Below are 27,512 nucleotides of genomic sequence, written 5' to 3'. Positions count from 1 at the left end.
CCGTGCTGCTGTGCCTGTGCTGTGCGCTCACGCCTTCTGCTCCAACATTTTAGTTTGGGTTCTTCTTGCCTTGCCTTGTTGGTTGCGTGGGTAGTTGAAGCCTTCAATGAAACGGCCGTTCCATTCCGGCAGCCGCTCTGCAAGCTCCCTGACAGACAGCGTGGGCAGGGCGCGCCGCTTAAACTGAGCTGACTCGTCACTGTACTGTACCGCCGTCGTACTCCTGGAATTTGCATCGCTGACGGTTTCTCCCTCCGTCACAAGGAGGTGCCACAGTATTGCCTAGGAACTGAAGATCGGGACACGTGTGTGACAAAGAAAACGCCATTCTGTTCTTTTCTTTTCTTTTTGTTATTTTCTTTGCGATGATATCCAATGACAGTCCCAGCCGTGCTACCTCTCTCTTGCCAATTACTACTACTACTAGTAACCTGTTTTTTTCTCTCCACACTGCGTAGGCTGGCTGAATTCATCGCTCCCGCGCGTCCTAATTTCGGGAAAATAAGATAAGAAATGCAGCAACAAATCCGGCGTTGAAGGCTGTCGCACCGTACGTACGTGGCGACCGACTGAGTGAACATGGCGGGAACGACGAAAGCCACCAATTGCCTCAGCCACCTATTTATTTATTATATTACTAGGTATATGCCCGTGCGTTGCAACGGAGACATATAATACATAAGTCCCCGTTGCAACGTATGAGCACTCACCTAGTGAGAAGAATTAAGGCAAAAGCATCAGATATCTTGCTGCTAGGAACACCGTCAGGGAGAATAGCAGATGGAGTTGCTGACGAGGGGGTCTCTCGGTCGTCGATGTTCCGCGCGGCCACTCGCCCTTCTCTATCTTCCGCCGCCAGGAAGAAGCGAGGGAGAAACAACCCCAAACGTACGCACGGCGAACCGAAACCATTTCTCCAGAATATATGAGGTATTTCAAGATTGAATACCAAGACTGCCGAAGCAGTATATGAGGTATTCCAAAACAAAAACAAAAATATACTACGGCTCTCAAAAAATCCAGAGTCAACACCGGAGTTATGTCAGCCAAACATCCCGTTTATGAATTATACTAAGTTGTACAGTAATGTCATCTCCCATTTTTCAGTTTGCATGATCCCTTTATCTCAAATGCTTGTAGAATAGAACTATGGATCCATGAGAAATCAGACGGTCCCAATTAATACCACGAAATTCGCATGTTCATCATGTTGAAAACAACGATAGAGACATCAAGTTGTGTGCATCGTGTACTCTGATTCGTATGAACTATGCATTTGCCTATGGACAAGGAATCTGAGTATTTAAGAACTCACGCCTGCTGTACATGTACCCATTTATTTGGCTTTTCTACTTTCCACACGCCGGAGCATCCCACACGCGAGATGCTTTGTGGCATGCCTTGAATTTGAATATACTTCAGGCTCCATCCACGGAGACGCTTACCTGTGAAGTGATCAGACACAGTGATTAATATAGATACCCAACAGTACCATGGTAAGCATGGTGCCCTTAATATAGCGTGCACCACATTATTTTCTCAACTGGAGCTGAATCTGAAAATTCTGGCCATTGTTTTTAAAACTGTCCAAAGTAGGGTTCAAATGGTTGATATCTTGTGCATTGAAACAAACAAGCAGTGGTACACAGTAATCCAAACAACAGCATTACCATTTGTTATGTGTGTCATCAAAGATTAGGGACTCAATATCTTGCACCACATGATCATCTATCTCAATTCTCAGGGTAGAGTTATGACCCAACTGCACAGTTATGGACATTAGTAACTACTGTTCCATGGTAACAGAAAGATCCTTGATGCAAAAGGACTGACCTTGACAAAAGGCGTCCTAAGAGCCCTGTTCTTATACACTGTCGTTCTATCAGGTTGTCTGGACGGGAGGATCCAATCTCTGCAGCCAAGTAGCTCAAGTATGTCAAATTCAATCTAAAAGAAAGTACAACAAAAGGCGTAAGAGCGTGTGTGAATCATAATATATTATGTCATCAAAAGTCGCAGGAGAAGCAGTGCCTATCACCTCTTGTCCGGGCGAAGGATTCCACAATGCAGATCTTACACCACGTGAACACGGCCGTCAGAACATGAGCCGATACGCTTGCTTCTTCTTAGATCGCCTCTGCTGAAGTTTGGGCAGCGACGGAAACCAAGTTGTTGCTGGATCACAGATATAACTTCTAATAGGCAAATAACAGATATAAAGTGCTGATTAACTAAGGATAAACTGTCCTCACAGGCTCAGAGTGAAAATAAGGTTTCAGAAATAGTTATTTTCAATCTAAAAAACGTAAGATAATTCAAAACATACCTGATGATAAGTTTGATGTTGTTTGACTTCTAAGTCTGATGTCATCATATCCTCCAAAGTATGTGCCATTCAAATTGAGTATTGTTGTTTGAGACCTTTGGTACATATTTATTTTATAAAAATGATAGCAAAATTGTGTACCTGATGCTATATGCAGCAATGTTTAATATAGTCCTAATATCTTCAACTCTGCAACATGGTTATGATCAAGGTCTGTCACATGGTCAGCTCCTTCAAGGTCATGTACAATATAGTCCTATAACAGCATTGAAATATCAAATGTCAAATAGACTAATTAATACAGGTTGCTGAATCAGCCATAGGGGGGAAAGATAAATCAATCCAACTTGCTGAATTTTCATCTTCCTTTCATAGACAGCTTCACGACCAGAAATATTTAGAGGTGCAGAACCTTTGAATGCAAGCCGCTTCGAGATGCAGTAAATAGACCGCCAACCATGGCAGTGCATCTTAAATCTTGTCCTTCCACTGCTAACAAATTGTTATTCATTAGATTAAAACAAATAAAATTTGAATGTGCAGCTCAACCAATTGGTTCCATGAATCTCAGGTCAAGTGTAACATGAATCACTTTCTAGGATATAAAAATCAAATCCAATGGCTCACATAACACAAGACAGTAATTGGCTAATTGCACATGTGCTAATTATCTCATCTAGAAAAGTGTTATTTCTTCAAAAAAAACGTATGGACTGTGGACATGTATGTATCATTGCATCATTATTCTCGTTGAGTTTTGTGCTGGGTTCCATACGAATATGTTAGCAGACGGAAAACAAGAGGGGTTTATTGAGATTCCAAATATTAATACATCTATGAAGCAAAACTTACCATTTTTCTGATCCACGCCATCAACATGTAGATTTTTTCCTGCATGTAGATAAGAGAAGACATTGGAGAAAAGAGCATCACAAGGAGGTGCGCTGTGAGGTTCTTGGCGTCGATCAGGATGACGGCCTCGGCGTTCGTCACCTTCGACTTCTTCATCAAGGACTTGCAAGAACCTCGCAGCAGTAATATTCTAAAAGGGCTTGCAAGCAGTAAGAATTATGGTAACCTACACAAAGCAAATGTCGACCAGTAAAAAAGTTAGGTATTAGTCTTCCAAAACTTGCAAAGTACCTCTTGCTGAATCTGAAGCACATAAGGAGCAGCAAAAAGCTAAAATGACTTTAGTGATATTTGTGAGGTAACACCAGAAGGGGTTTACCAACGATGTTAACTTTGGGATTGAAGAGCTATGTTCAGATCTCCTCCCTGTAAACCCTTCGATTATGACCTGTATAGACAGATGGCTAATAATAAGTCAACAATTTTTTCATGAAAAATGCCACCAACTTATTCAGTGTCTAGCACCTTCCTGGAAATATTTATTAGCAGAGCGAACTCTTCCTTTGTCTTTTACTAAAGAATGCAGCTACACGAATAGGAGCAAAAGGAAAAGGAAGAAATGCAGTTAAATTTATGGGATTCTATGTAGTTCATGAACATAGGAGCACATACAATCATGGACGTCAGTTCTTGTTAGCACAACAATCTGCAGAAGGACTTTACAAAGGAATTCTTGATATACCCTTCAGATTTGAATAAGTTGCAATGTCGATGCATACCTAGCAATCTCGATGCAAGGCGGGGAGTACGCCTGGACATGGAGTCGTCCTCTTTGCCATCAATCTATCTGCTGGATCTGACCACCGTCGAGATGAATCCGACCACCACTGAGACGAATCTACCTGGTGGCTAGATTGAAGGACCGGAGGCTCGAATCCGTACCTTGCACCGTCGATGGATGCCGGTGGAGCAGACTTGGAGGCAATGTCGTCCTCATCTCCACGGATACCATGTGATATTGCAATCTACCAGCAAAAAGATATAGTCAAACTGATCCTTCCTTTTTACAGAGCATCTTTAACTTGTAGTCAGCCTTGGTTGGTTTGTATCCTGATTAGGTTACCAATTTTGGTAAAAAAAAGTGTTGCAGGAAAATTTTGGCATCATACAGAAGTTGAAGTAGATAAATAGTGAGGTTCAAAATTTACAACAGACAAGCTCATGAAGGAATCAGGTACCAGTCCCACTAACCATAACTGACCAAACAAGATCATGAAAAGCTAATTATTATCTTATCTATACAACATCACAAGACCATGAAAAGCCAATTAAAATATTCATCACCTAAATAAAACAGGCGAGGTGGACACACAAGAACCAATGGCATTAGATGCCAAGTAGGGTGTAACTATTATCTTACTTGAAGAAATGTCTGTGCAATAACTCTGACAACTGGAGGAAGGCGGATGACAAACAATACCCCAAGACGATTCGGGTAGTTTTCTTGAACCACAGTGATAAACGACCTCATCATTTGCATTGGAAATCTGAATGGCGAAATCCCATGGCAATCCAGTAAAACGGTAATTCTTGAATCTTCTTCATTGATCAAATTTACAACACCATGGTCAATTTGAGAAACTGAATTGAAAGAAAATAGTGAGACAATAGCCAATTTTCTTGCAAACAATTAGAGGAAGCGACAGGTGAAAACAAATCTGCAGTAAGTAAAGTAGGGGACAGGAGAGCATAACAAAAGCAATATGAATGTTAGTAGATAGCTCAGTCTCCAGCTAATAGGAAGAAATAGAGAGAAATATTAGTTTCAGATTTGGTTGGAAGCTCAAAAAACAATAGCAGGGAAATTTGCATGATAGTATGTAGTCTAATCAAGGCTGAAGCAGAGTTCATTCCCCACAACATCGGAGGGTCAAAAATAGAAACTCAAGATTGCTTAATCACACTAAATATGTAAACATGTCTACTATATCACGAAATAAGAAAATGACTAAACTATGGAACCTAGTGTTAAACTGAAAGTATAGGACTGAACTATATGCGGCTTAGAAATAAATAATGAACTTACAGAGAACCAGTGAGGACTACAAAGATCATGTTGTGACCTTGGCTCCGGTGTACACCATCTCCAGGATCAGCTTAGAGCCATATCAAATCACCAGCGAGTAGCCGCAGAAGAGGAGCAGCATGACTGTGCCCATGCCAAGCCCAATGGCGAGCCCCTCTCGGACGTCGGACTTCCACTCAAAAAAGATAAAACAAGTGTTTAGGACAGTACTGAACATTTAGGAACTTTAATCCCCACATGCTAGTGCTACCATCTCCCCGGTCAAAAATTACAGTTTTTTCATTGACGCAATCGGAACAACATTACAGGACTGAAGAAATGGTTTTTTCATTGACGCATTGCATACCCACCAATTTGGTTATGGGATTGTACATGTCCTTAGTAACCAGTTAACAGAAATAGGTTATGGGATCGATAGAGTTGAGGAACAGAAAAATAGTGCGTGGTATGACACTTAAAAAGGATTTTAACACAGATCATTCCCAAATTACCGGAATGGAATAAACATTTCCAGTTTCTAAGGTTCTGTATTACATAAATGTTCGCAACGAGGAACAATTTGGTGATGCAGATTTTTTAAGCCCAGAGCAAGATCCAAGAATGTATTATTAAGGAGCAGGATTACAATAATTGAAGATGATCCTTTCTGCTACTGGAGCTTGACAACAATTTCCGTTGCCAGATGCATTCCCTATGGAGCAAAGTATTAGTTTGGATAGAAACCAAGTTATATCCAAGCTGAGCTGAGCTACCCATCTCCATGTATGTTCAGCATTCAAAACTAATAACAACATAAGTGTAAGCTATAATTGGCCCCTAGGAGTATGACAGATCTTCGGCCCGCACCACCCTTATCATCTCTAAAATTAAGCACATAGGTCTACTGGAGAAAGATTAGAAAGAGCATAAAATACGTCTTTTGATGTACCAGCAAACCTTTCATTTAAAGGCATCAAATCTTCTCTTGAACGGCTTAAGCATTATGCCTCCAAATTGCTCTCCAGTCATTCATATCGAAGAGATTATTCTCCTGTAAGCTCATATCAACATGGTAGGTTAGACTAAGATTTTGTTTTCCTTCCTCTCATACCGGAGCACAAAAAGACCACCCCATCTTCACATGTTCACCACTGAGGGAATCCATGCCCAGATGAGCTGGTTGCGAGTTCCCACAGTATGAACACTATGTGACCTCTCCAGTTCAATTCATGAGTTCACTGAAGTCCAGATGTTGAACTCATCCATTCTTAGAGTGAATGAACTCGAACTTCGTTTTCCACCTCCGCCATATGCCTACATTTTTATGATGTGGCAGAGATGAACGATCATATCCAACTAAAAGGCCATGCATAGTTAAAAAGAACATAATTACGATGGTGGCACACCTTTGCAATCTCTGATGTATTAACTGTACTGTCAGTAGTCCTCAAGCAAACCTTCAGGACACCCCGTTGCATGAAGACCACTGCTCCAATCGGCCTTTGATGAAAAGGGAAATGTTCTTCAATAAATTACCAAAGCAACACAAAAACAGCAAGGATCTGTTCTGTTAAACCTCAATAGAGCTCACACCTTAGTCCAGCAGCAGCACTCCTCTGACTTAGCTCCAAAGCTATTTCATGGCTCAATTGTGTCTGTCCATCTGCTCTGATTGCCTTATAGTATGATAAAAATAATAAAAATATTTAGTATAGAAAATGAGACATTTGTAAAACCGATTGTATGATACTTTTAAAACCGATTGTGTCTGTCCATCTGCTCCGATTGTGTGAGCCGCCGACTGTGTTGGCCCCGTGGCACCGCCATCGCCGCCCCCACCCAGGAACGCGCGAAGGCAGATCTGGACGAAGGCGGGTGGTGGGAGCGCGAACACCTGGGAGAGTGGGGATCGAGCTAGGGTTTTGCGTGTTGTTGAGGGAAAGACGAAGAGAGGGGGAGGCGTGAGGTTGAGAGAGGTTGGGCGATACGTGCCTGTCGTCCGCTCCCGCTCGCTCCTCGTCGCCGACCGGATCTAGCTGCTGTTGTGACCTCCTCCCCTCCCGCTTGCTGGCTGCCGCCGATCGGGTGGCCATGCCCGGCGCTCGTGGATGCGCAGCCCCATACCGACCGTGGTCCACGAGGTCGATGCTCCTCTTCTCGAAGGAGGTCCCAGCGGCGACGAAGGAGGAGGACGATAGGGTCCTCAGAGGATGAGACCGCGTGGGGGAGCGGGATCCCGCCGGTCCGAGCAGACGGCGGTGGAGGCGCGGCTCGTTGGCGGTTGTGAAGCCATGGGGAACATCATGGGAAGGAAAAAGGTGGTGGCATGGGAAGGAAGACGACGACGGTGTGGCGAGGAGCAAGCGGGGCCGGGCCGAGCCGAGGGATCTGGCGCGGTGGGGGAGGCTTGGATTGCGGCGACCGCCGTGGATGGAAGGGTGCGGTGGGGAGGCGTGGATTGCGGCTCTAGCGCGGTGGGGGGAGCAATTGAGAGCGGCTGTGGCGTGGTGGGAGCACATCCGTGCGATGAGGAGTGGAGGGAGAGGATTGTGCGGCAGAACATGGTGCACGATTGTGAAGTCTACACTAAAGCCTTATAGAGTAGTAAAGATTTAAGGAGAACTGTCGTTGGGACAAAGACGGTATAGTTTTCTCTCATGTTTGATTATTGTAGAGTACTGTAGGACAAGCACAAATTCTGTAGAATTTTACAGCATACCCAGAGCTATGATTTTGAGAAGATAGCCACTTCAAGCAACCAAGGATGACTGGCCCATAGCCACCTCAAGCAACAAAGGATGACTGACCCACGGGGTTTTTTTGTGAGTGGTGCTGCTGGCTGGTAACCTACTATAAAATTGGCTAACACACTATAGAGCATGATAAGTCCGAATATAGAGCACTAACACAATAACACACTATGAAATTGTCTAGCAAGATTTGTGATATTATATGAACTTAGGAACTAACATAGTCATCTTTGTGCCATATAAAATTTTGGACCATAACATCATAGGGTCACAGAAACATCCATATAAACTGTTCCGTAAGATATCCAGTATCAAGCAGTACATTGAAAGACAGTAAGAATATATCATGATTACCTCTCTTTGCAGCTTTATTGACAACATCTCTGACTTTGAACCAACTTCAGAAAACACCTTTTCCATCAAATCTCCTTCACAAGAGCCCAAAAGCTTAATCGCCTTTCCGAAGTCCGCCAAAGATTGTCCAAGTTCTAATGAATCAAAAATAGGACTGTGTAATTCATCTTGATATACCGTGCTAAAAACAAGAAAAATTGAGGTTCTTATTGATCGTCTTTGAGCTAGAGTTCCTCGTAATGTTAAAGCCAAATAAAGGGCAGACCCAGTGCTGGGATCTCCCACATAAGTGGGGTCTAGGGAAGTGATAAGCCGAGACAAGCCCCCCACCCCAAAAAATATGGCAACTCTCACCACTGCACCAGGTCTGCCCACATGTTTAAGACAAATATTTTTTTGGAAAATAAAATTCAGAACAAACATTATTTGTTTGCTGAAATTAGTCAAAACAATCTCGAAATGAAAATAGATTTCAGTGGATAAATAGAAACTGAAACACTAACATTAAAGTTTGGGCTATAGCTCTACCAAGGGAAACACTAACAGGCTAATTACAAGTAGTGCCTGCACTTGAGGGGTGGTAAGGATAAATAGAAACTGAAACGTACTACAAGCATGTTTCTAAATTTATGATTATGATTTGCCTATCAATAGTGTATGAAGATAGGTAACAAATATATAGAACACACATAAATAATGTTTCTTGGTATGATAACATTGCCGCCAACTATAACATTTTTTAAAATAAACACAATTTTCTGGACTGGATTACCTGTACACTCAGCATGGTCTTGAAAAGATAGCCAGAGCTCTGATCATGACAATAGAGATGGTAAACGAAACATGATACACTACATGCACCAAACATGGGATAGAATCAAATGGCCTATTGTCAGCTAACTCAGTCCCTGTCAGTTATTGAACAAATCATTAGATGTGGTGCAGACTGGCGATGTAGATACAGCTAAAACATATATTATTCTCCTTTTAAAAAAACAAAACAAAAATGGAACAAGAATACATTATTTAGTTGCTGCCAATGTAAAGGTCGTCGCAGCTTCCGCAAAAGGCTCGGTGTGCTCCTCCTCGTATTCGTCATACTCCTTGGCGTCAGGAGCTGCTGCCCTGGAACTCTTGGCATGGCCATCTTTTCCTCTCTGCACAAGAAAGAAAGACGCAACTCCTTCTGAGTAAGGTTTTCTACACGAACTGGAGGCAGAACCAAACACAGACTAAACCATACTTACTACCACCAATGCTAATGTTTCAGTCTTCCTGAAGTCTCTGGCCGGCATACGGAGTCAAATTGACTCAGCAATGCACGGGAGCTTCAGCGGTCAACAACACCGGCGGTCAGAGTAATCCAAAGAATGATCCTAGAGTACGCACGTTCAACTGCCCCAAGAAAGAATACTTCAGCCTTAGCGATAACCGCGGCACAGAGTTCGCCGATTCAAGTTAAATCCACGCAAAGTGTTAGGCCTTGCTCGGTTAAGGAAAACACTGAATTAAATAAATCCATACCTCACATCCAATCTGATGGTTTTATTAAATCTATCATTTAATCCATATATCTATCAGCTATCTATCAGCTAGTTAGTTATTCTTTTGATCCATGAATTCTAATATAAACATGTGTCCCTAATGAGGATAGAATTCATGGCTTCCATAGTTAAATAATTCCCAAATCTTTGGTTTATAATTCATGACATCCAAGTGCATGAGCATGAACAGCAGCAGCCGCCAGCGGAGCAGCCGAACAGAAGTAAATCTAGACGAAAGACATATCCCCAATTTCACGAAAGAGAGGCATATGAAGAAAGAGATGTTCACAATTCCTGATCGGATGCAAGAACAGACTTTCATATATCGAAATTTACGACTCACACGCATATCACAGCTAAGCTGATATAGATACATAAAGAGAAGAACTTCACCTTGACCTACTAATAAAGACCACATAACTTTGTTCATGACGATACATAAAGAGAAGAACTTCACCTTGACCTACTAATAAAGACCACATAAATTTGTTCATGACTCACCTAACACAAGACTCACACAGATCAAACACCACACCAAACTTCAGATTACTGCTACGATAAATCACCCTGAATCATAATCAGGTCGTCTACATAGGAATACCTAAACCAAACAAGTATTTCAGACGCTAATTTAACCCCAACTCCTGAACCAAGCAGCCAGCAGCTAGCTACCCAATCCACCATCCTTCCTTCCTACCCAATCTTAGTTATTCTTCTAACCTAAAGACATCAGCTTTACCACTTAAGCGAACCGAACAGCAAGCAATCAGTGGACATAACCGGAGTCCACCGCCACCAAATACAAATCCAACCACCGGAACGCCGTTGGCCAACCTTTCCTCTGAAAAAATACCGGAAGAGGTTGATCGGAACGGGTTACCGGGAGATATGATCTGACCGGATCCGGAGAAGCTAGCTTTCCATCGGATCCATCCGCCCTTCAGGCGCCAACCATCCATAGGGAACAACCAGAAAAGAGAGGGGAGCAGAGACCAGGCCGAAGGGTGAAGAGAGGCCGACTGAGAGACGGCAGCCGTGTCAGGCGAGGTCGCCGATGCGGAGGAGGCACCGAAGGCCACGAGTGGCCTCGGACTCCGCGGTAAGGAGTAAGAAGGAGGGCATGGGGAGGGAGCACGATCCGTGGGAGAGCGGCGGACTGGAGGTGGGAGGCAGGGCGGCGGCGGCTCACGCGGGGTGGGGGTGGGGAGGTGGGGGAACGAACGTGGGCGTGGGGGGCGGACGGTGTAGATTTGCCGAACCGAACGGACGGTGCAGATTCACCGAAGGCAGAACCAGGGGAGGCAGCCTACCCCTTACAGCCTTAATAGGTAGTATAGATATATAATATAATCTGGCTGATCTATTGGTACACCACTTCTGCTAAGCTAATCGCACGTTCTCGGACAGGTTACGCGGATCATGCTCGCAAGCTATAGGGTTAGCCTACCTCTGCGCCTGCGCGTCAATGACGCCCATCACATTCATATTATTATTATTATATATGTGTGTGTGAAATGGAAACAAGATATGCGGGACAAATCTTCTTCGTTTAAAAAGTAAACAAACAGACTACACGACCGTTTAGGCGAACAGTGTTACTTGATCTGGAGAACTTTGGGAGGAGCAGTTCGCGCGGCATTATTTTAGCTTTGGCAGACTATATACATGCCTGAACAAAGAGATGGATTCTTGACACGCTAATATAGTAGTAGCTAGCACTCCAGCTAACAACTAATAAGGTGGTCTTGGGAGTTTCATGCGCTGCACTAACCTAACCATTTGTAGTTGGAGGTCAGAGGCTCAGAGCCCTCTAGAGGAGAGAAGCCGAGAGGCGTGGGAGGCTCGCACCTGGCGCCGCGTCCTCTGCTCACCGCCGGCGCCGGCGCGCGGCAGGTAGAGAAAGAGAAAGAGACAAAAAAAAGGCCCGCGTCTTCCTCTACGGCTGCGATCGTGGCGAGCACATTTGGAGGCAAACCAGCGACGAGGTCTCCTGCGAATGATTGGGCTTCGGCGGGCCAACGGCCGCAACTAGTCTTCTCGGCTTCTCGCCTTGCATTGGAAGAGGTCAGTAGATAACAATGAGTTAACATAAATAAAACAGCGACCAAAACGGGCAAACGGAAGCGGCCGATCGACGAGAAGGTTGCGATCGGAATCGGAGCCAGCTTGAGTCCTGAGACTTTCCGTGACTGGAACGCATGCACGTGAGCGAAAAGGCTCTGGCTCATCTGTTGTGACTTCGCACGTGCCCTTGCACCGCGCACGGCTCGACTGATCCATCTCGAGGCGAGACAGACGGGGAGTGGGCGGGAGACGTTTTTTTTTTGGAACAATTGGATCTATACCATTAAAAGATCCAAACTTTAGATATATACCATGGACCTCACATGTCATTGACTCATGTGGACTCACATATAAGTGAGATAGTAATGGTATAGATTCAAAGTGGTGATCTTTTAATGGTATGGATCTAAATTTCCCTTTTTTTTTTGCTGCATCTGGAACGAGTAAAGATGGAGATGAAGTGCTCCATGGAGATACATACGGATACTTATGAAAACTCAAGAGCTTTTCTCATCACCCTCCTCTTTATTTCCTAATGATTGATTAATTAGACTTAATAAATTCGTTTAGCCTTTCTCCTTCGTACAATTAGTTTTATAATTAAACTATATTTAATACTTATAATACTAAACTTTAGTAGTGGAACCAAACATCCACTAAACCCTAAGGGCTTGTTTGGGAGCAAGTGGAATGAAGGGGATTGAGGGTGCTATAATCCCTCACTATTTAAAATTGAATAGTGGGATATTCTAGCCCCTTCAATCCTCTCCATTACTCTTCCTCCCAAATAAGCCCTAAGCATCCCAGTCGTTGCAGTGGTGTGAGACTCCCGCCTGTCACGCGGGCGACCCGGGGGCCGGGATCCCCGGCAACGGCGCCACTTCTAAATTTCTGTTACTTCTATTTTTAACTTCTGTCTGCTTAGTTTATTGCTCATTCTTACAGAGTTCATAGTACAGTTTGAATATCTGTGATATAGGAGAAAAGGATGAGCTAGCTAGCGTGGCTCAGCACCTCCTTTCCTATGTTAAGCCAATTATATTCTGTGAATCAGGCAGCTCATCTGATATATCTATCTAACTTGGTCTGGCACGGCCTGTGTGGAGTTTGAATACAACAGTGAATAATGATGGCACGAACTGATCGTCCGCCATGGATGATCTTCACTTCAACGAGGCTTACAAGCTTTTGACCGAGACGCATCTTTCCTCATTGTCCAGAATGCTGCACGGTACCGATTCTGCAACCCAGTAGAGGTACAAATAAGACACCCGTCCATACTAAACAAAAGAAGGCTCACAGATATTCACAATAAATTGGCAGGGACTAGAGTATCAGATGTCAATTAACAGAAATAAGCACAGCTCTAACCGTAGCTTTTTCTGAACTGAACTTTCAAAAGTTGCACTAACCCAACCCATATACAACCAGTCGGGCCGAATATCCAATAACTACAAGGTACCCAGCCCAGTCATTGATCATATGAAATGAATTTTTTAATTCAATGCAAACAATCATAGAATGAACCTCACAAATTAAATCACCACCTAGCTACTTGGCGACACTTAATTGGAAGATTTATGGCCTTAAAGATTACAAGGTTACCTGCATCATTGCTTTCATGTTTGCAGTGTAAGTAGTCTCGATCATTTTCTCCACCTGCAAATCACATATCGAAGTATGCTATCACAACAACTCTTTAAAAAAATAGATTTAATGCAGAAACCCTCACCTCCATTGTAAATCCATAATGGTAAGCAACCTTTTTCACATCTTCCAAACTTAATTCAATAGACATATCCTGAATTGAGTGAATTCAAGCAGATAAATTATGTAATTTCAACGTAAAGATGCAATACTTCAATGGACGTAATGGAAGTTGGATCATTACATCATCTGGCCCATATGAATCAGCAAAGTGATACAGAAGGGGACCCAAGTTAATCCAGACCTGTTCATTGAAATTAACACAGCTGTTAAGAGGAAGAACCGTTTTAATAATGGTAAAGAAACAGCATGTACGTAATTATGAACTTCCCTATAAATTACATCACAAAAAATAGATTTGTCACTGAAGATTCTCATGAAGAATCAGTTCGTAACATGAGAACTCACCCCACCATCCTTGAGAACTTTTGATATGATCTCGATGTATTCAACGATATTGTGTGCCGTATCCAGGAAAAAGCAAGTTACAACAGCATCCCATGCAGCTGGAACAACAGACAGTATTGCAAAGAATGTTAAAAAGTGCATTGCTCCATCATACATATCTGAAGTGTAAATGTGACAGTACAGGAGTGAGAAATAAAAGGTGCAAACATCAAACTTCAGCCTGGAATTAGGGTGTAAAACTGTAGCAACGGATCAAAGCAGGCAGTAGTGTTACTGATTCTGAGACATACTCCATTTAGAAGAATGTTAGATTATTTCTTTTCAGATGACTGTATCACGCTCTCACAATTTGTGCAAAAAAAATTGAGTACTCCTTGAAGAAGATACGACATATAGTGGACACAACAGATACATCCAAATTCCAAAAAAAAGGTCAGCAAACGGCAAACCTACTACCCTAGAACACTGAGTTTTTTTTTAAGTTGGATTCCTGCCTTGTGAACTAGCTATATTCGTATAAAGAATTGGCCCAGTGGGTCGTCTTACATTCTTGGCTTTCCTCGCTGTAGACCTCTACAAAGTCCCCAGCGCACATTGAAAATCCCTCTGTGATACCTGCACTGTTGATAGGGGAAAAAAGACTCGGAAATAAGTGATCTGACAACTGAGTGTGGCGCAACCAAACCAAAGAAAAGATAAAACGCAATAGATCTTTTTTTGAAAGAAGTGTGATTAAACACCCAGTGCAAGCAAATATTCAGTTTTTTATACCTACATATAATGCTAAATGACTTAAACAAACCCAAGTGTTAGACACAAACTCCAGAATAAAATTATTTTTAGATTATACATTCAAATGCAAAAGGACATTTGACTACTCAATTTAAATATTTAAATCCAAAGGTCACATTTTGTAGAAGTGGGAAACACATCATAGTGAAGGGGTACTGACACTGATAGCAAAACAGGGGATATTACTATAATAGGCACCTTGAGGGATGAATGTCAGGAAATGAAACAGGACGAAGTTGATCGTTGTCAGAAAGAGAATTGCAGTTGCTATGTATCCAAGGATATATGGACCACTCATTAGCTTCTTGAGTGCTGATAAAAATAGTGAGATCATTAGCAGTACGAAGAATAAATAGCATGGTTCGTATATTTGATATAGTGACATACTGGTTCAGGATGAAATTTGAACAGATCAGCATGTAATATGAGAATTCATTCCCTTGGCTTACAAAACCTGCCCAGGGTTTAGAAAAATAAAAATATAGCATCAAGAAATAAACGATATTAGCTAGATTTACATCAAGAATTTTATTACAGTACCCAGAGAAGATATATCAAGAGCCAATCTCCCAAGCCCAGCACCAGGGACAAGACATGAAGGAGGCCTGTAAAGTTTGAGAAACATAAGTATCAATAATACAAGAGCAAAAGTGAATACCAAAGTATCTTCTATATTATTTCCTATGCTGAGATGCTTGCAATAATATAATTGACAGCTAGCGGCAGGTATAGAGATAAGCAATATGCTACATAGTATGATGCCTATGATGACAACAAAAAACTGCGAGAAGAGTTTTCCTCCAAAAAATATTCTTAGAGCTTAGATTTAAGTAACAAATTTGGTAAGAACAAAATTGCACACTCATATAGTTATTCTCCCTGATTAGAGTTATACACAGCCTCTTTATGATTGCTAATAACAAACATCCCATGATGCACACCCACATACACACACAAGCACGCCCACAGGTAAAAAGGGAACAGCAATGCATACATACATGGATGCAAGATACATGCAAACACACTAGTGAACACAAACACAAAAAGATGCCACAAAATATGTCACTGTCAGTATTCACTGTTGAAAGATCGGTCTCATTAAGTCATTATTGAATTGACAAGACAAGGGCAAGGTTTACCTCTGATCGCTCCGGTTAGGAAAAAGGCGATTAAGCTCCTCAAGAATGGGCTTATAGCACTCATCACGTTCCTTTTGACCCTGGAACAGTAAAAATATAAAAACAGCAGTATGTTTTGACACTGTATTAATACAGATACACTAAAAGGAACTCTGGTTCAAGCCCATTTAGAGTAGATAACAGAAAATTACCTCATCACCCCAATCTCTCACGATATTTCTTACTATGCATCTTACCTGCATAAATCAGAAAAGATGACTGATAGAAGAAAAAAAAGATGGAAACGCCAAAAAAGAATGCAAAGTGCTGAGTAATTGCATTTGCAGGCAAACCATCTGTTAGAATATGCTATACATAGGCTACAACCTTAGTTGCCCAGGATTCTCTTGGGCTAGATAAAAAACCAGCTCTAATTATAGATTACAAATAAGAACAAAACAGAATTGCATGTGTCCAGTTTATTTAGTTGGTTAGTATGTTGTAACGAGTAGAATTCTTCTTGTAATAGTCGGCTCCTGCCTGTATAAATATACAGTCCATCGACACTAGAATATATTGTCAAGATAATCTCTCTTGCAGAAGAGATGGTATTTGCAAAGAAGATTGTTGATGATGAACAACTCGTCTCGTACATTCTGGTGAGACTTAAATGAAGAGTACAACTGGTGGTCTCTGCTCTAGTGGCCCATGTTGAGCTAGGTCGCCGTAGCTGAAGCCACCTCCCAGCTTCTCAGCTTCCGCGCCAGGGTGGATCTACTTCATGGATGTCATCAAGCCTCTGCTAATGGTGTGGAGAGAACAACAGTGGACACGGCCATGGTCGAGGGCTACCAAGGTCCACAAGCTCGACACACTGACAAGATCTATCAAGTCTGCAGCAACATAGGGCAGGTTGCCCTCAATTGCTAGTACGATGAGAGCTACACCTCTGACACGAAGACTGCAACTACGTTCACCCATGGTGGCTATGGTGTCAATACCAACTGGTACACCGAACAGAGGCAACAAATCACATTACATCTGACTTGGACAAGCTGATGGCCCAGAACAAGTGCACGGGGATAGATCAGATCCTCACCACCAGTGAGGCAGGTATGAATATTGACAACATTGGCCATGTTGTTATTGATCCCTCTCTTAAAACCTTGTATCTCAACAATGTCTTACATGTTCCTCGTACCACAATGAATCTAGTCCCAGTTCATTGTTTTTCCAAAGATAAGTATGTCTCGCTTCAATATTTTCCTTATCACTTTCTTAAGGATCTAGACACGAGGAAGCTTCTGTTCCGCGGTAGATGTGAAGACGGTCTCTACCCCTTACCAAGTCTTTGGCGAGCGGCTCTTAATCAAGATGCCCCCTCAGCGGTGATATAGTCAACTTGGTCATCAGTCCTTTTAGATTATTCAGAAGTTAGTCAACCAAAATAAGGTTTTGTGTTCTTGTGACTCAAAAGAGTCTGTCTGTAATGCCTGTCGACAAGCAAAGAGTCATCAACTTCCCTATCCTATATCAACAAGTGTCTCATTAAAACCCCTTGAACTTGTGTTTTCTGATGTATGGGGTCCTGCTCCCAAGCTTAACCAAGAATGTGGAACGGTGCAGCATTCTGTGTTTCATTGTTCCTAGTTCCGAAAGAGGATGTTGTTGACTGCAAATGGGTATATAGAATTACACAGAAGGCAGATGGAATGTTGGACATATATAAAGCCAAGTCGGTGGCAAAGGGTTGTAAGCAACGATATGGCATAGATTATGAGACATTCAGTACTGTGGTGAAAGCAGCTATTATCAGGATCGTTCTATCCTCGGCAGTTTCTAGAAGATGGACATTCAAGCAACTTGATGTGCAGAATGTGTTTCTTCATGGCATTTTGGAAGAGCATGTCTACATGAAGCAGCCACAAGATATGAGAGCATGTTACAGTCAATGACAAATCATGTGTGTAAGCACCCCAAAGCTATTTATGGTCTGAAGCAAGCTCCAAGGGTCCGGTATTCTCGACACAATGACAAATTGTTGCATCTAGGTTTTTAGGCTTCAAAGAAAGACACTTCTATGTTCTTTTACAACAAGAGAAGTGTTTCGATATTTCTCTTGGTCCATGTTGATGATATTATACTACCTCCGTTCTTGAATATTTGTCACCCGCTAGTTCAGTTTTGAACTAAAACGCGACAAATAAAAAAGAACAGAGGGGATAGTTGCTAGCTCTTCTCAAGATGCTATTGATGCTATGCTTCAAGATTTGAGTATAGAGTTTGCATTGAAGGACCTAGGGCAGCTCCATTACTTCCTTAGAATTGAGGTACAGAAAACTGGTGATGGTATTCACTTGTCCCAGACTAAGTATGCTTTAGATTTGCTTGGTAGAGTTGGAATGATAAATTTGCAAGCCTATTGCGACTCTGCTCAATACTCCAGAAAAGTTTGTTAAGACTGCTGCAGCTGCAATCCAAAGAGACAAAATACTGTAGAAGCCGCAGCCGGATTAAAGCCGCAGCGAACAAGGGTTCACTCTTGGACATGGGCTCGAAACTGTGAAGTCTCCCTCCACGCTTGTGAGTGTCTTCTCTGATGCAGGTTGGCTAGGTGACGTAGATGATAGGCGCTCAATAGGAGGCTTTGCAGTATATCTTGGTAGAAATCCAGTATCTTGGAGTGATTGCAAGCAACCTGCAGTCTCTAGGTCAAGCATTGAAGCTGAATATAAAACCATAGCTAATGTCGCGGCAAAGTTGATATCGGTCCAGTAACTTCTACAGGAACTAAAGGTTCCTTGTCTTCCTTCTGCAAGGCAGAGTTGATATGGGTCCAGTCACTTCAACATGAACTAAAGGTTCCTTGTCTTCCTACTGCAAGGTTCTATTGTGATAACATTGGAAGTGCCTATCTTACAGCAAATCCAATGTTTTATGGTCGTATGGAACATGTTCAGATTGATTTTCATTTTGTAAGAGAAAGAGTAGCTAAAGGACTTTTGGAGGTCAGAATTATATCTGCAAAGGACCAAGTTGCAGATGGCTTTACTAAGGCACTGACTAGTGACTATACAAAAGTTGACTTCATTCAGAGACAATCTTAACTTGTGCAAGTTATGATTGAGGGGGATGTTAGAATGGGGACATATCTGGTGTACATGGAAGATTGGTGCACATGGTGCACATATTAAATCATCACCACTCATTTTAGATCTAACGTCTCTAATTGATCATTCAATTTACAAATAACACCTTCCACCACTACACACCACAACATTGGAGGGTGTTCTCAGCAAAATATACCAAACATTTAGAGACGTTAGATCTAAAATGAGTGATGATGATTTAATATGTGCACCATGTGCACCAATCTTCCATGTGCATTAGATATGTTCTCTGTTAGAATATGCTATACATAAGCTATGGACTTAGTTGTCCAAGATCCTCTTGAGCTAGATTAGAAACCGACGACTCTGATTAGAAGTTAGAGATAAAATAGAACATGATTACATGAGCCAGTTCATTTAGAGTCAAAGTCGGTTGGGATGTTGTAACCGAGTAGGATTACTCTTGTAATAGGCGGCTCATGCCTGTATAAATATACAACCCCATCAATCCTAGAGGTCAAGGGCAAGCAATTTAATATCCTGGTGTTGTGTTTCTTTCACCATCAAGTTCACACAGAAATCAAATAGCAAATTTTCAGCAATTAAATTTCATGGGCATAATATCTTCTAATAAAACCATGGGCGTAAATATAGAAATCAATACAAATGAAAAGCAGCAACATCACATGCTTCTTTGGTGGTCAACCAATATACCATTCGCTAACTTCCACTTATAGCAAATAGCAATATATTATCATCTGCAAATCGATTGAATCAGAATAGCCCTTACCTTGTCAACATCAATTGGAGGAACATTTAACTTGAGCGATGAAGCTGTGCAGTGCCGCAGTGCTACCTAAAACAATGAAACAGGGATAAATATTCCACAGATATGCGAGCAGAAGCCATAGAGGGTACCAGAAGATATACAAATAATCACTGAATCAATGCATAAAAGAGAGTGTACCCAGTGCTGTAGGCTTCCCGCACTGTGCGGGGTCTGGGGAAGGGTATCTTTAAGCGCCAAGCCTTATCTGCATAATATGCAGAGGCTGGGGCTCGAACCCGGGACCTTCCGGTTACAGACGGTAGGCTCTACCACTGCACCAGGCCCGCCCTTCCACTGAATCAATGCATAATGTACAGAAAAATTACAGTGCTCGATACGCCAAAAATAGTTTGCAAAACGGTGTGTGGTATCATGTGCCAATACCATACTTTGGATTAGTTTACTACTAGCTGAAACTTTTAGGCTTTTATTGTAGGGAAAAGTCCAAATTACACTCCCCCAAGTTTGGGCCGTGTCCAGATAATGAGATAATAACCCCTTAAACTAACTTTTGGTACAACTTCTTCCCCCAACTATTTCCAGATGTAATCAACCCCTTAATAGGATTTGTCTTTTTTTTTGTTTCTCCATGTACAGCAGTACAAGTTCAGCTTTTTTTTCTTCGGCCGGGGAGGGAAAGACCGCTCTCCCGGTATTATATTAAGAAGAGACCGAAACATGGTCCCGGCCGAGAAAACCCCCGAACTCTGGCCCCCATCACTAACGGGCCGATCAACTGCCCACTCTGCAACGGTCCAGCCAGAGGGTGGCACGCAGGATATTGATCCCCGATAGCGGTCGGGGCACATCGAGGGGATTTTTTAACCAAGCCTGAAATTCGCCCCCGAGGGGGATCGAATCCAGGACCTGGAGGTGCTACTCGGAAGCCTTAATTATTACGCTTTTAAATTAAGACTTCACATTAGATGCCTTAACCTATGAAAATCATTAAAAATCACAATGTGTTTTTATTATGATGTCTGATGTCACTTCACCAAATTTAACTTCAAACTCAACTTGTATACATAGAGAGTAAAAAAACAAAGGATCTAACTAAGGGGTAGAATGGACCAACTAAAATAGGAATTCAATTTGCCATTGTGTATTGGACCCAACCTCCAATCTTCTAAGATCCTCCGCAACAAGTTTTGGTGAATGGTGTACCAGGTGTGCCCGTCTCCCCGATGCTCTGTATTATTGTCATGGCTATTCTAAATACCTTGATAAATAATGCAAGCAGGGGCGTAGACAGGGGGGAGCTAGTAGGGGCCATGTCCCCCCCCCTAACAAAAAAAATTGTTTTGTAGTTCTTTTTTATGACTAAAATAAAGAGTTAGATTATAATAAGTTAAAATATAGTATGTACTTAGTGTATATTTGTGTTCATTGTTATGACTAGAGACTATTGTATATGTACATAATTCTATCTATTAACATTATAATTGTAGTTATATATGTATTGCCCCCCCCCTCCCTAAAGAAAAATCCAGCCCCTCCAATCTTGTGGTTCCAGTAAACAGGTTTCTCTATATGCCAACGATGTGGTCCTCTTTGGAAAAAAGAATTCCCAGAACATATCAAGATGAGCATTTAGCTCTGTGCAGATATCTTAGAACAATTGATTATTACTTATTGCAATTTTAAATGTAGAAACGTGAATGTGAAATTTTAATTCTCGGTGAAGTAGTATTTTTCCATTTAGAAAGTAAGACATATCCATGCCTTGCTCCTTAAGGTTCATGAACTAAATTCAAGTATGATTCCAAAGTAATATTCTGCATTATGCGATTGTGAATTATTGCAACAACTTACATTTTCAATAGCAGAAGATGCAGAGACATCTTTATCCTGGAAATAAGCTGCTGCACCCGTATTTTTATCACCATTACATGCAATGCCTGCACCTTGAGACATCCCCATGTTGCCAACAGGCTGGGAGCAGCCTGCCATGTGATCTTCCCCTCCCTGTTTGATGTTTATATTTAATGAAACAAACTCCACATGCAACACGATGAAATCTCCAACAGCATTTGACCAGTGAATTGATCTAAAAGATGTTTCTGCATGAAAGCACCCATATTTTTTTTCTCGGACTATGCAGGAGATCTGTGTGACATTTAATTAAGATAGAGAAATACAAGACATGCTGGAGTTAGAAAGAAACCCAAGCCGAAAAACAAACACCACAACCCACCCTAACCGAAAAAGGAAGGGGTGAGTGGTTCTATACATGACCACAACCTGATCTGCTGATCAAACAAACTACTCTATATATTAGACAATCTAGACCAACGACCTTGCGAGTAATTCACTAAACTTTGATGTTCCAGCCATGCACCATAAACTGCACTCATCTCCTATGGTCTGAAGGAGCGCATGGATAATAGGCAGAGTTCCTTCAAATAAACAAGAATTCTGGTGCTTCCAAACTTCCCAGGAATCCACATATGTATGTATAAAACAAGGATTCAGACAGGTCATACCTTATTATTATCAGTTTCTCTTGAAGGTTCATGTCTCTTGGTATATTCTTTGGGACTATCATGCTGCTCATCCAATGATAAATTGCTTCTGGAGATAGCAATTATAGAGCAATCACCCCTCTCGCTGGAATGAGTGCAATCCATATGACTATGGTCATGCAAGATTGATGGATGAGCATGAACATCATCATCTACATACTGACTCATGTCAAAAGGAGGTTCAAACGCCTGCAATTTTTCATTTTAAATAATACAATCATGCGCATTGCAGTTTTTGACACAAGATATGCATTGCAGCTATCACCAAATAAATAGTCTCAAAAGATCGTACCTCAAGCATTTTCATGATAAAAGATGCATTCATGGATATACACCTGTCAAGTAATAATGTTCCAAATAAACCTATCAGCAGTAAGCATGAAGGCTTTTTTTATACAATGACTACATGCATTAACATTTCTGTATCCATCTAAAGTGCATAGCTTAAGCACATCTAAGATGTACAGCAGCATCAAACCAAAGACGAGTTAATCAAGAAACATGTAGAGAATTAATCATCAAAAATCATGGGGTCTTTTTCCCGAACGTTTAAAAAAAGAGTCATGGTTTGTTAAGAGTGAAGATAGAGCACCTCAGAAAATATCATATACAAAGCAAGAGAACTTATTTATCAGCGCTACTCCCTCCGTTCCAAACAGTGGCGGACCCAGCAGGGGGGCAAGCCGGGACGAGCGCCCCCCCCCCCCCCCCCCTACGCGCTGCTGGTTCTACGTACCACGTAACAAAATATTTAGAAGCTTTGATGACTAATTGTGAAATAAAGTTTTAGACGAGTAGTTCAGTGACTATATGGTATACAGAGCGAGAGATATTTAGAAGCCTTGATGATTGTATAATCATCGAACATTCTCAAACCATGAGTAATCGTAGAATACCTACTACTCACATTACTATTCATGGCTAGCAAGTAGCAACTTAGTGGTATGTTACATAAAGTTTTATTGTTACTCATGGCCAACATATATACTATTTCTTTGTTACACTAGCACCTCCTTAATTTTAGTCTTGCGTCCGCCATTGGTTCCAAATTGTAAGTCATTTTAGTTTTGACCAAGTTTATAGAAACAATGAACAAACATCTACCACATCAAACAAGATTCATCAGATACATCATGAGATTTATTTTAATATTTGATTAATATATTTTTCTATAAACTTCATCAAAGTTAAACTAGTTTGGCTTAGGACAAAACTAGAATGACTTACAATTTGAAACAGAGGAGTACATTTATAAGCATGAAGCACAGAATGCTACTTACCATCTCAGACTTTGGTACTTCAGACCGAGGTGGAAAAGAAGTTTCTACACAGAGAACACGTAAATGTGGGAGAGCATATTGCGTTAGGCGATTTATATAAACCAAAATGAACTCCAGATGTGGTTAGAAAGAGGAACAAGTGGAATAAAAATAAAGAAAACACGTGGTGACTAAGACTGGATATATAATTATATAAACCTTGTGCGCTGTAGGAAGCATTTTGAATGACCGCTCATATCTCTCGACATCCCTTTCTGCAGCATCTTGATAGCTATCACAACCACCAAAACAAATGTTTTCAATCAGCATAAAAGGGTGGAGCCAAAATTTTCTCAGGTATATTGTTCAATATCACTTCATCCTCTGAATAAAAATCAACAGTTGATTAGCTACCTTATGTTGCATATATAGACAAAACTTCTAAACGAACCAACAGCTGACGACAAACTACAGATGATTTCCACTGAACATTTTAAGGATGCTACATTGGTCGACTATGTCAAAAATGCTTAACGTAGGCAATTTACCATGCTGCCATTAAATGCACCCCCTGATGGCATCAATCAACATGTAGGGATGCAAATGTAGTCTGCAAACCAACAAATAGGCCATTTGAAACAGGCTGCTCGAACCACTTACCCACTTGCATTCTTAATCGACCACCACCAAGAGCAAGCACAGTGCTAGAAAACCCCATGTTACTCGCATGTATCCAGTTAATCTTCTCTCCATGTTCCTTGTAGCTTGTAAGATGAGCCTAACAAGCTAAGGAAAACCAAGAAAAACTTTACAGGGTCTAGCACCACTACTAGTAACCGTGGTTAACTAACAATTACTCAAACTACCAATAATCTCTCTATCTATGAGTGGGGGGTCGCATGGTGCTGTGTTAATCGGGAACTGCATAAGTGCCTTACACTCTCCAGAAAAGCAGAAAGTCAGCGCAGTGAATCCCTGCCACCGCCCAATCGACTCCTGTTAGCATCTCACACTGTCGAACCGGAGAGCGCCCACGAACCCTACGACTCACTCTTAAGCATCATCAGAGCACAGTATCCTCCGTTCCAGCCCATCCTATCAAGCCATCGTTCCTGGGTTGGACCAGCACGCGGAACCGCTTCTAGCACCCCGTTTATACACGTCCAATCAACTGCGGGCGGCGGTGACGCCGTAGGAACGAATGGAGGCTAATTCGTCAGGGTAGAAGAGAGAGCCGGGATGGGTGCGCGTACTTGGCGTAGGCGGCGATGATGCGGCGGAGGGACTTGATCTCGAGGGCCTCCTCCTCCTCGGTGTACCGCCGCTCAACCATACTCTCCGGCGGCGGCGAGGTGGATGGATGGGTTAATCGGTGGCTCTCAAATCGAACGGCAGCGGCCGTCATCAGTTGCTTGTTTTTTTTCCCTCGTCAGATGGCTGACAGTGACAGGCCTTGTCACGTGCAATACTCGTGCGTACCGACTACCGAGTATGCATCAGGGTCCAGAACTCCGGCCTTGTGAGTAGTCATCAGGTCCAGCACTTGGGGTCTGTTTGGATGCAAGCCCAGGGATACCAGAATAAATATTGGCCTTGCTAAGCCATTTGGCCAGTGTTTAGTTAAAGGCTAAATTTTAACTATGCTCATAAAATATTGGCCATGCTAGTCCCAATCCTTATAGCCAAAACCAGGGCGTCCAAATCAACTGCCCAAATTTGATCGAGTCACGTTGCATTTTGGCCACAACCAAACACTAAAGGGGTGTTTGGTTTGTAGGGACTAATTTTTAGTCCCTACATTTTATTCCACTTTAATTACAAAATTATCAAATATAGAAACTAAAACTTTATTTTAGTTTCTATATTTGTCAATTTATACACTAAAATGGAACAAAATGAAGGGACTAAACATTAGTCCCTAGAAACCAAACACCCTCTAAAATTTGAGTCTAATTTTGGTTTAGCCTGACTTTATTCACTTACCTAATTTTGGTCAGGCTTTTTTTCGTCCACAACCAAACAGGTCCGAACTCCGAAGTGTCTCGCGGCCAGTCAATCCCGTAGCACCGTCGTACATGAAAACTAGGGTTGTAAACGAGCCTTCTTGGTGTGGCTTGCTAGCTGGCCGAATTCAGCTCGCTCGCTCGCTCACTCAGTAAGCAAGTTGTAGGAGGTTTGGCTTGGCTCGATGTTGATTCACGAGTCGGCTTACCTCACGAGTTGTACCTTTATAATTAATATTACATCATATAATAAATTAATAGTCTATAAATATACAAGTAATATAAATTATACATCATATAATAAATTAATAGTCTATAAATATACAAGTAATATAAATTGTTATATATTCATCACTGAAGGCTAAGAAATGAGCCAGATATTTATAAAAGTATCCAATATCTATTATGATTGTGTAGGTTTATTAATTTGATGTAGCTCGTAAGTCGACTCGTGAACCAGAACAAGCCGGCTCGGCTCGTTGCGCCAACAAGCTCTAAAATTTGGCTCGGCTCACGAGCCGTTTCGAGTCGACTTACGAGACTCGAGCTAATTTTGCAGACCAAATGAAAACGATAGGAAACCGTCATCCATAAACACTATATAAAGAATATTTTAAGAATTCATTCCCTACAGAAAAATTCCCTACGTGAGTTTTTGGAACACATGATTCAATCTTATCATTTTTTTAAATTCCTTTGGATTGTTTTTCTCCATATAAGTTTTAGAGCAAAAAAACAAAAGGCCCAACTTTTTTGGAAACTTTCCTATAACTCTTATATCTTTATTCAAATTCCTAGATAACATTCAAAGGCAATATGAGAAATTTTCATGCATCCTTAATTTCTTTAGAATTGCAAATCATAGTCAACTCTAATCATGTGTTTTTCCATTCCTATGTTTCAAAGGAGGCCTAAGGCTTACTTTAGATACATCCATTCCCTATAGGAATTGGATAGAATTGAGGGAGATATGAACTAATTTCCCCTCAACTCCATGAGGAATCATGGATCCAAACTAGCCTTAAGGCCTCCTTTGGAAAACAAAGAAATTTTGAATGATTGAAATCCTATATGCAATTTTCATATGTGATCCTTTGGGACAAAGGACCCAAGTTTCTACAAATCCCATAAAATCTATATGAAATGGTCTATTATGGTAAGGTTTTGGATGATTTCTACCATGAAGTCCAACCTCTTGTAATCTCCCTCCTCTAATTCATGACTTCTTATTATGTTGCATCTAAACGTTCCATTAGACGTTGTCAGGGAAAAGATCCCTGGACCCCTAGGGCCCACCGGTCAGAGAGAGCGCACGGGAGGGAACATCTGGCTACCAGGGGCCACCCGTCAATGAGGAGGGAGTGGAATCGTCTACCTAGGAGGCACCCGCCCCGGGAGAAACCCCGAGGCACCGATCCCGGGGTCAGACGTGATGGAGCAGCAGAGGGGGCCGGCGAACCCAAAGGAAACCACTCGAGTGGGTTTATCGCTTGACTCGAGACTGACCGCCATAAGTGGTCGACCGCATTAAATATGCCTGACACTAGGTGTCAGAGAAATGATCCCCAATCCTTGGGGCCCGCCAATCAGAGTGCGTTGAGCGAAGGGGCCCTAGTCGCTAGGGCCCGTTGGTCAGTTGGAGAGATGGATACGTCAACCCTGAAAGAGCCCGCCTCCGGTCGAACCTCGTGGCACCGAGCCTTGGGTCGGATGTGGCGGAACCTGACGGGGGGCGGGCACACTCGAGTGGATCCCGCGTTCGACCCTAGAATGACCCACCATAAATAGCCGGCCCTATTTGATCACGCC

At 42.0% G+C, this 27,512-nt stretch overlaps 1 protein-coding gene and 1 long non-coding RNA gene across 3 annotated transcripts; both read right to left on the bottom strand.

The window, feature by feature from the left end:
* Positions 1-1,158: 1,158 nt before the first annotated feature.
* Positions 1,159-11,212, bottom strand: LOC100283070 (uncharacterized). The gene is made up of 21 exons (NR_164682.1): positions 10,885-11,212; positions 9,595-9,742; positions 9,369-9,504; positions 9,120-9,255; positions 8,348-8,481; positions 6,837-6,919; positions 6,650-6,743; positions 6,201-6,557; positions 5,265-5,433; positions 4,599-4,819; positions 4,121-4,203; positions 3,958-4,034; positions 3,558-3,626; positions 3,179-3,404; positions 2,674-2,815; positions 2,468-2,582; positions 2,327-2,377; positions 2,039-2,175; positions 1,834-1,912; positions 1,671-1,762; positions 1,159-1,445 (listed from the first exon to the last, which is right to left on the bottom strand). It is a non-coding gene; the product is annotated as an uncharacterized lncRNA (long non-coding RNA).
* Positions 11,213-12,857: 1,645 nt separating this feature from the next.
* Positions 12,858-25,229, bottom strand: LOC100381551 (uncharacterized). Of its 2 annotated transcripts, NM_001174378.1 has the most exons (19): positions 24,954-25,072; positions 23,920-23,992; positions 23,722-23,765; positions 22,734-22,776; positions 22,602-22,630; positions 22,403-22,490; positions 21,732-21,884; positions 19,881-19,946; positions 16,193-16,237; positions 16,002-16,081; positions 15,403-15,467; positions 15,250-15,316; positions 15,061-15,174; positions 14,617-14,690; positions 14,071-14,168; positions 13,847-13,906; positions 13,688-13,756; positions 13,561-13,614; positions 12,858-13,195 (listed from the first exon to the last, which is right to left on the bottom strand). In NM_001174378.1, the coding sequence occupies exons 1-19, from the start codon at positions 25,031-25,033 to the stop codon at positions 13,124-13,126; spliced, it is 1,374 nt and encodes a 457-aa protein (NP_001167849.1). In that variant the 5' UTR covers positions 25,034-25,072; the 3' UTR covers positions 12,858-13,123. The 2 variants fall into 2 exon arrangements, with proteins under 2 accessions (NP_001167849.1, NP_001305164.1); NM_001318235.1 differs by having other exon boundaries at positions 22,403-22,630; positions 24,954-25,229.
* Positions 25,230-27,512: the final 2,283 nt, after the last annotated feature.

The sequence above is a fragment of the Zea mays genome, chromosome 6 (genome assembly GCF_902167145.1).
Source record: "Zea mays cultivar B73 chromosome 6, Zm-B73-REFERENCE-NAM-5.0, whole genome shotgun sequence".
Taxonomy (NCBI): Eukaryota; Viridiplantae; Streptophyta; class Magnoliopsida; order Poales; family Poaceae; genus Zea; species Zea mays.
Note: the sequence above shows the minus strand (reverse complement) of the source record. Positions and strands in the feature narration are given on the sequence as shown.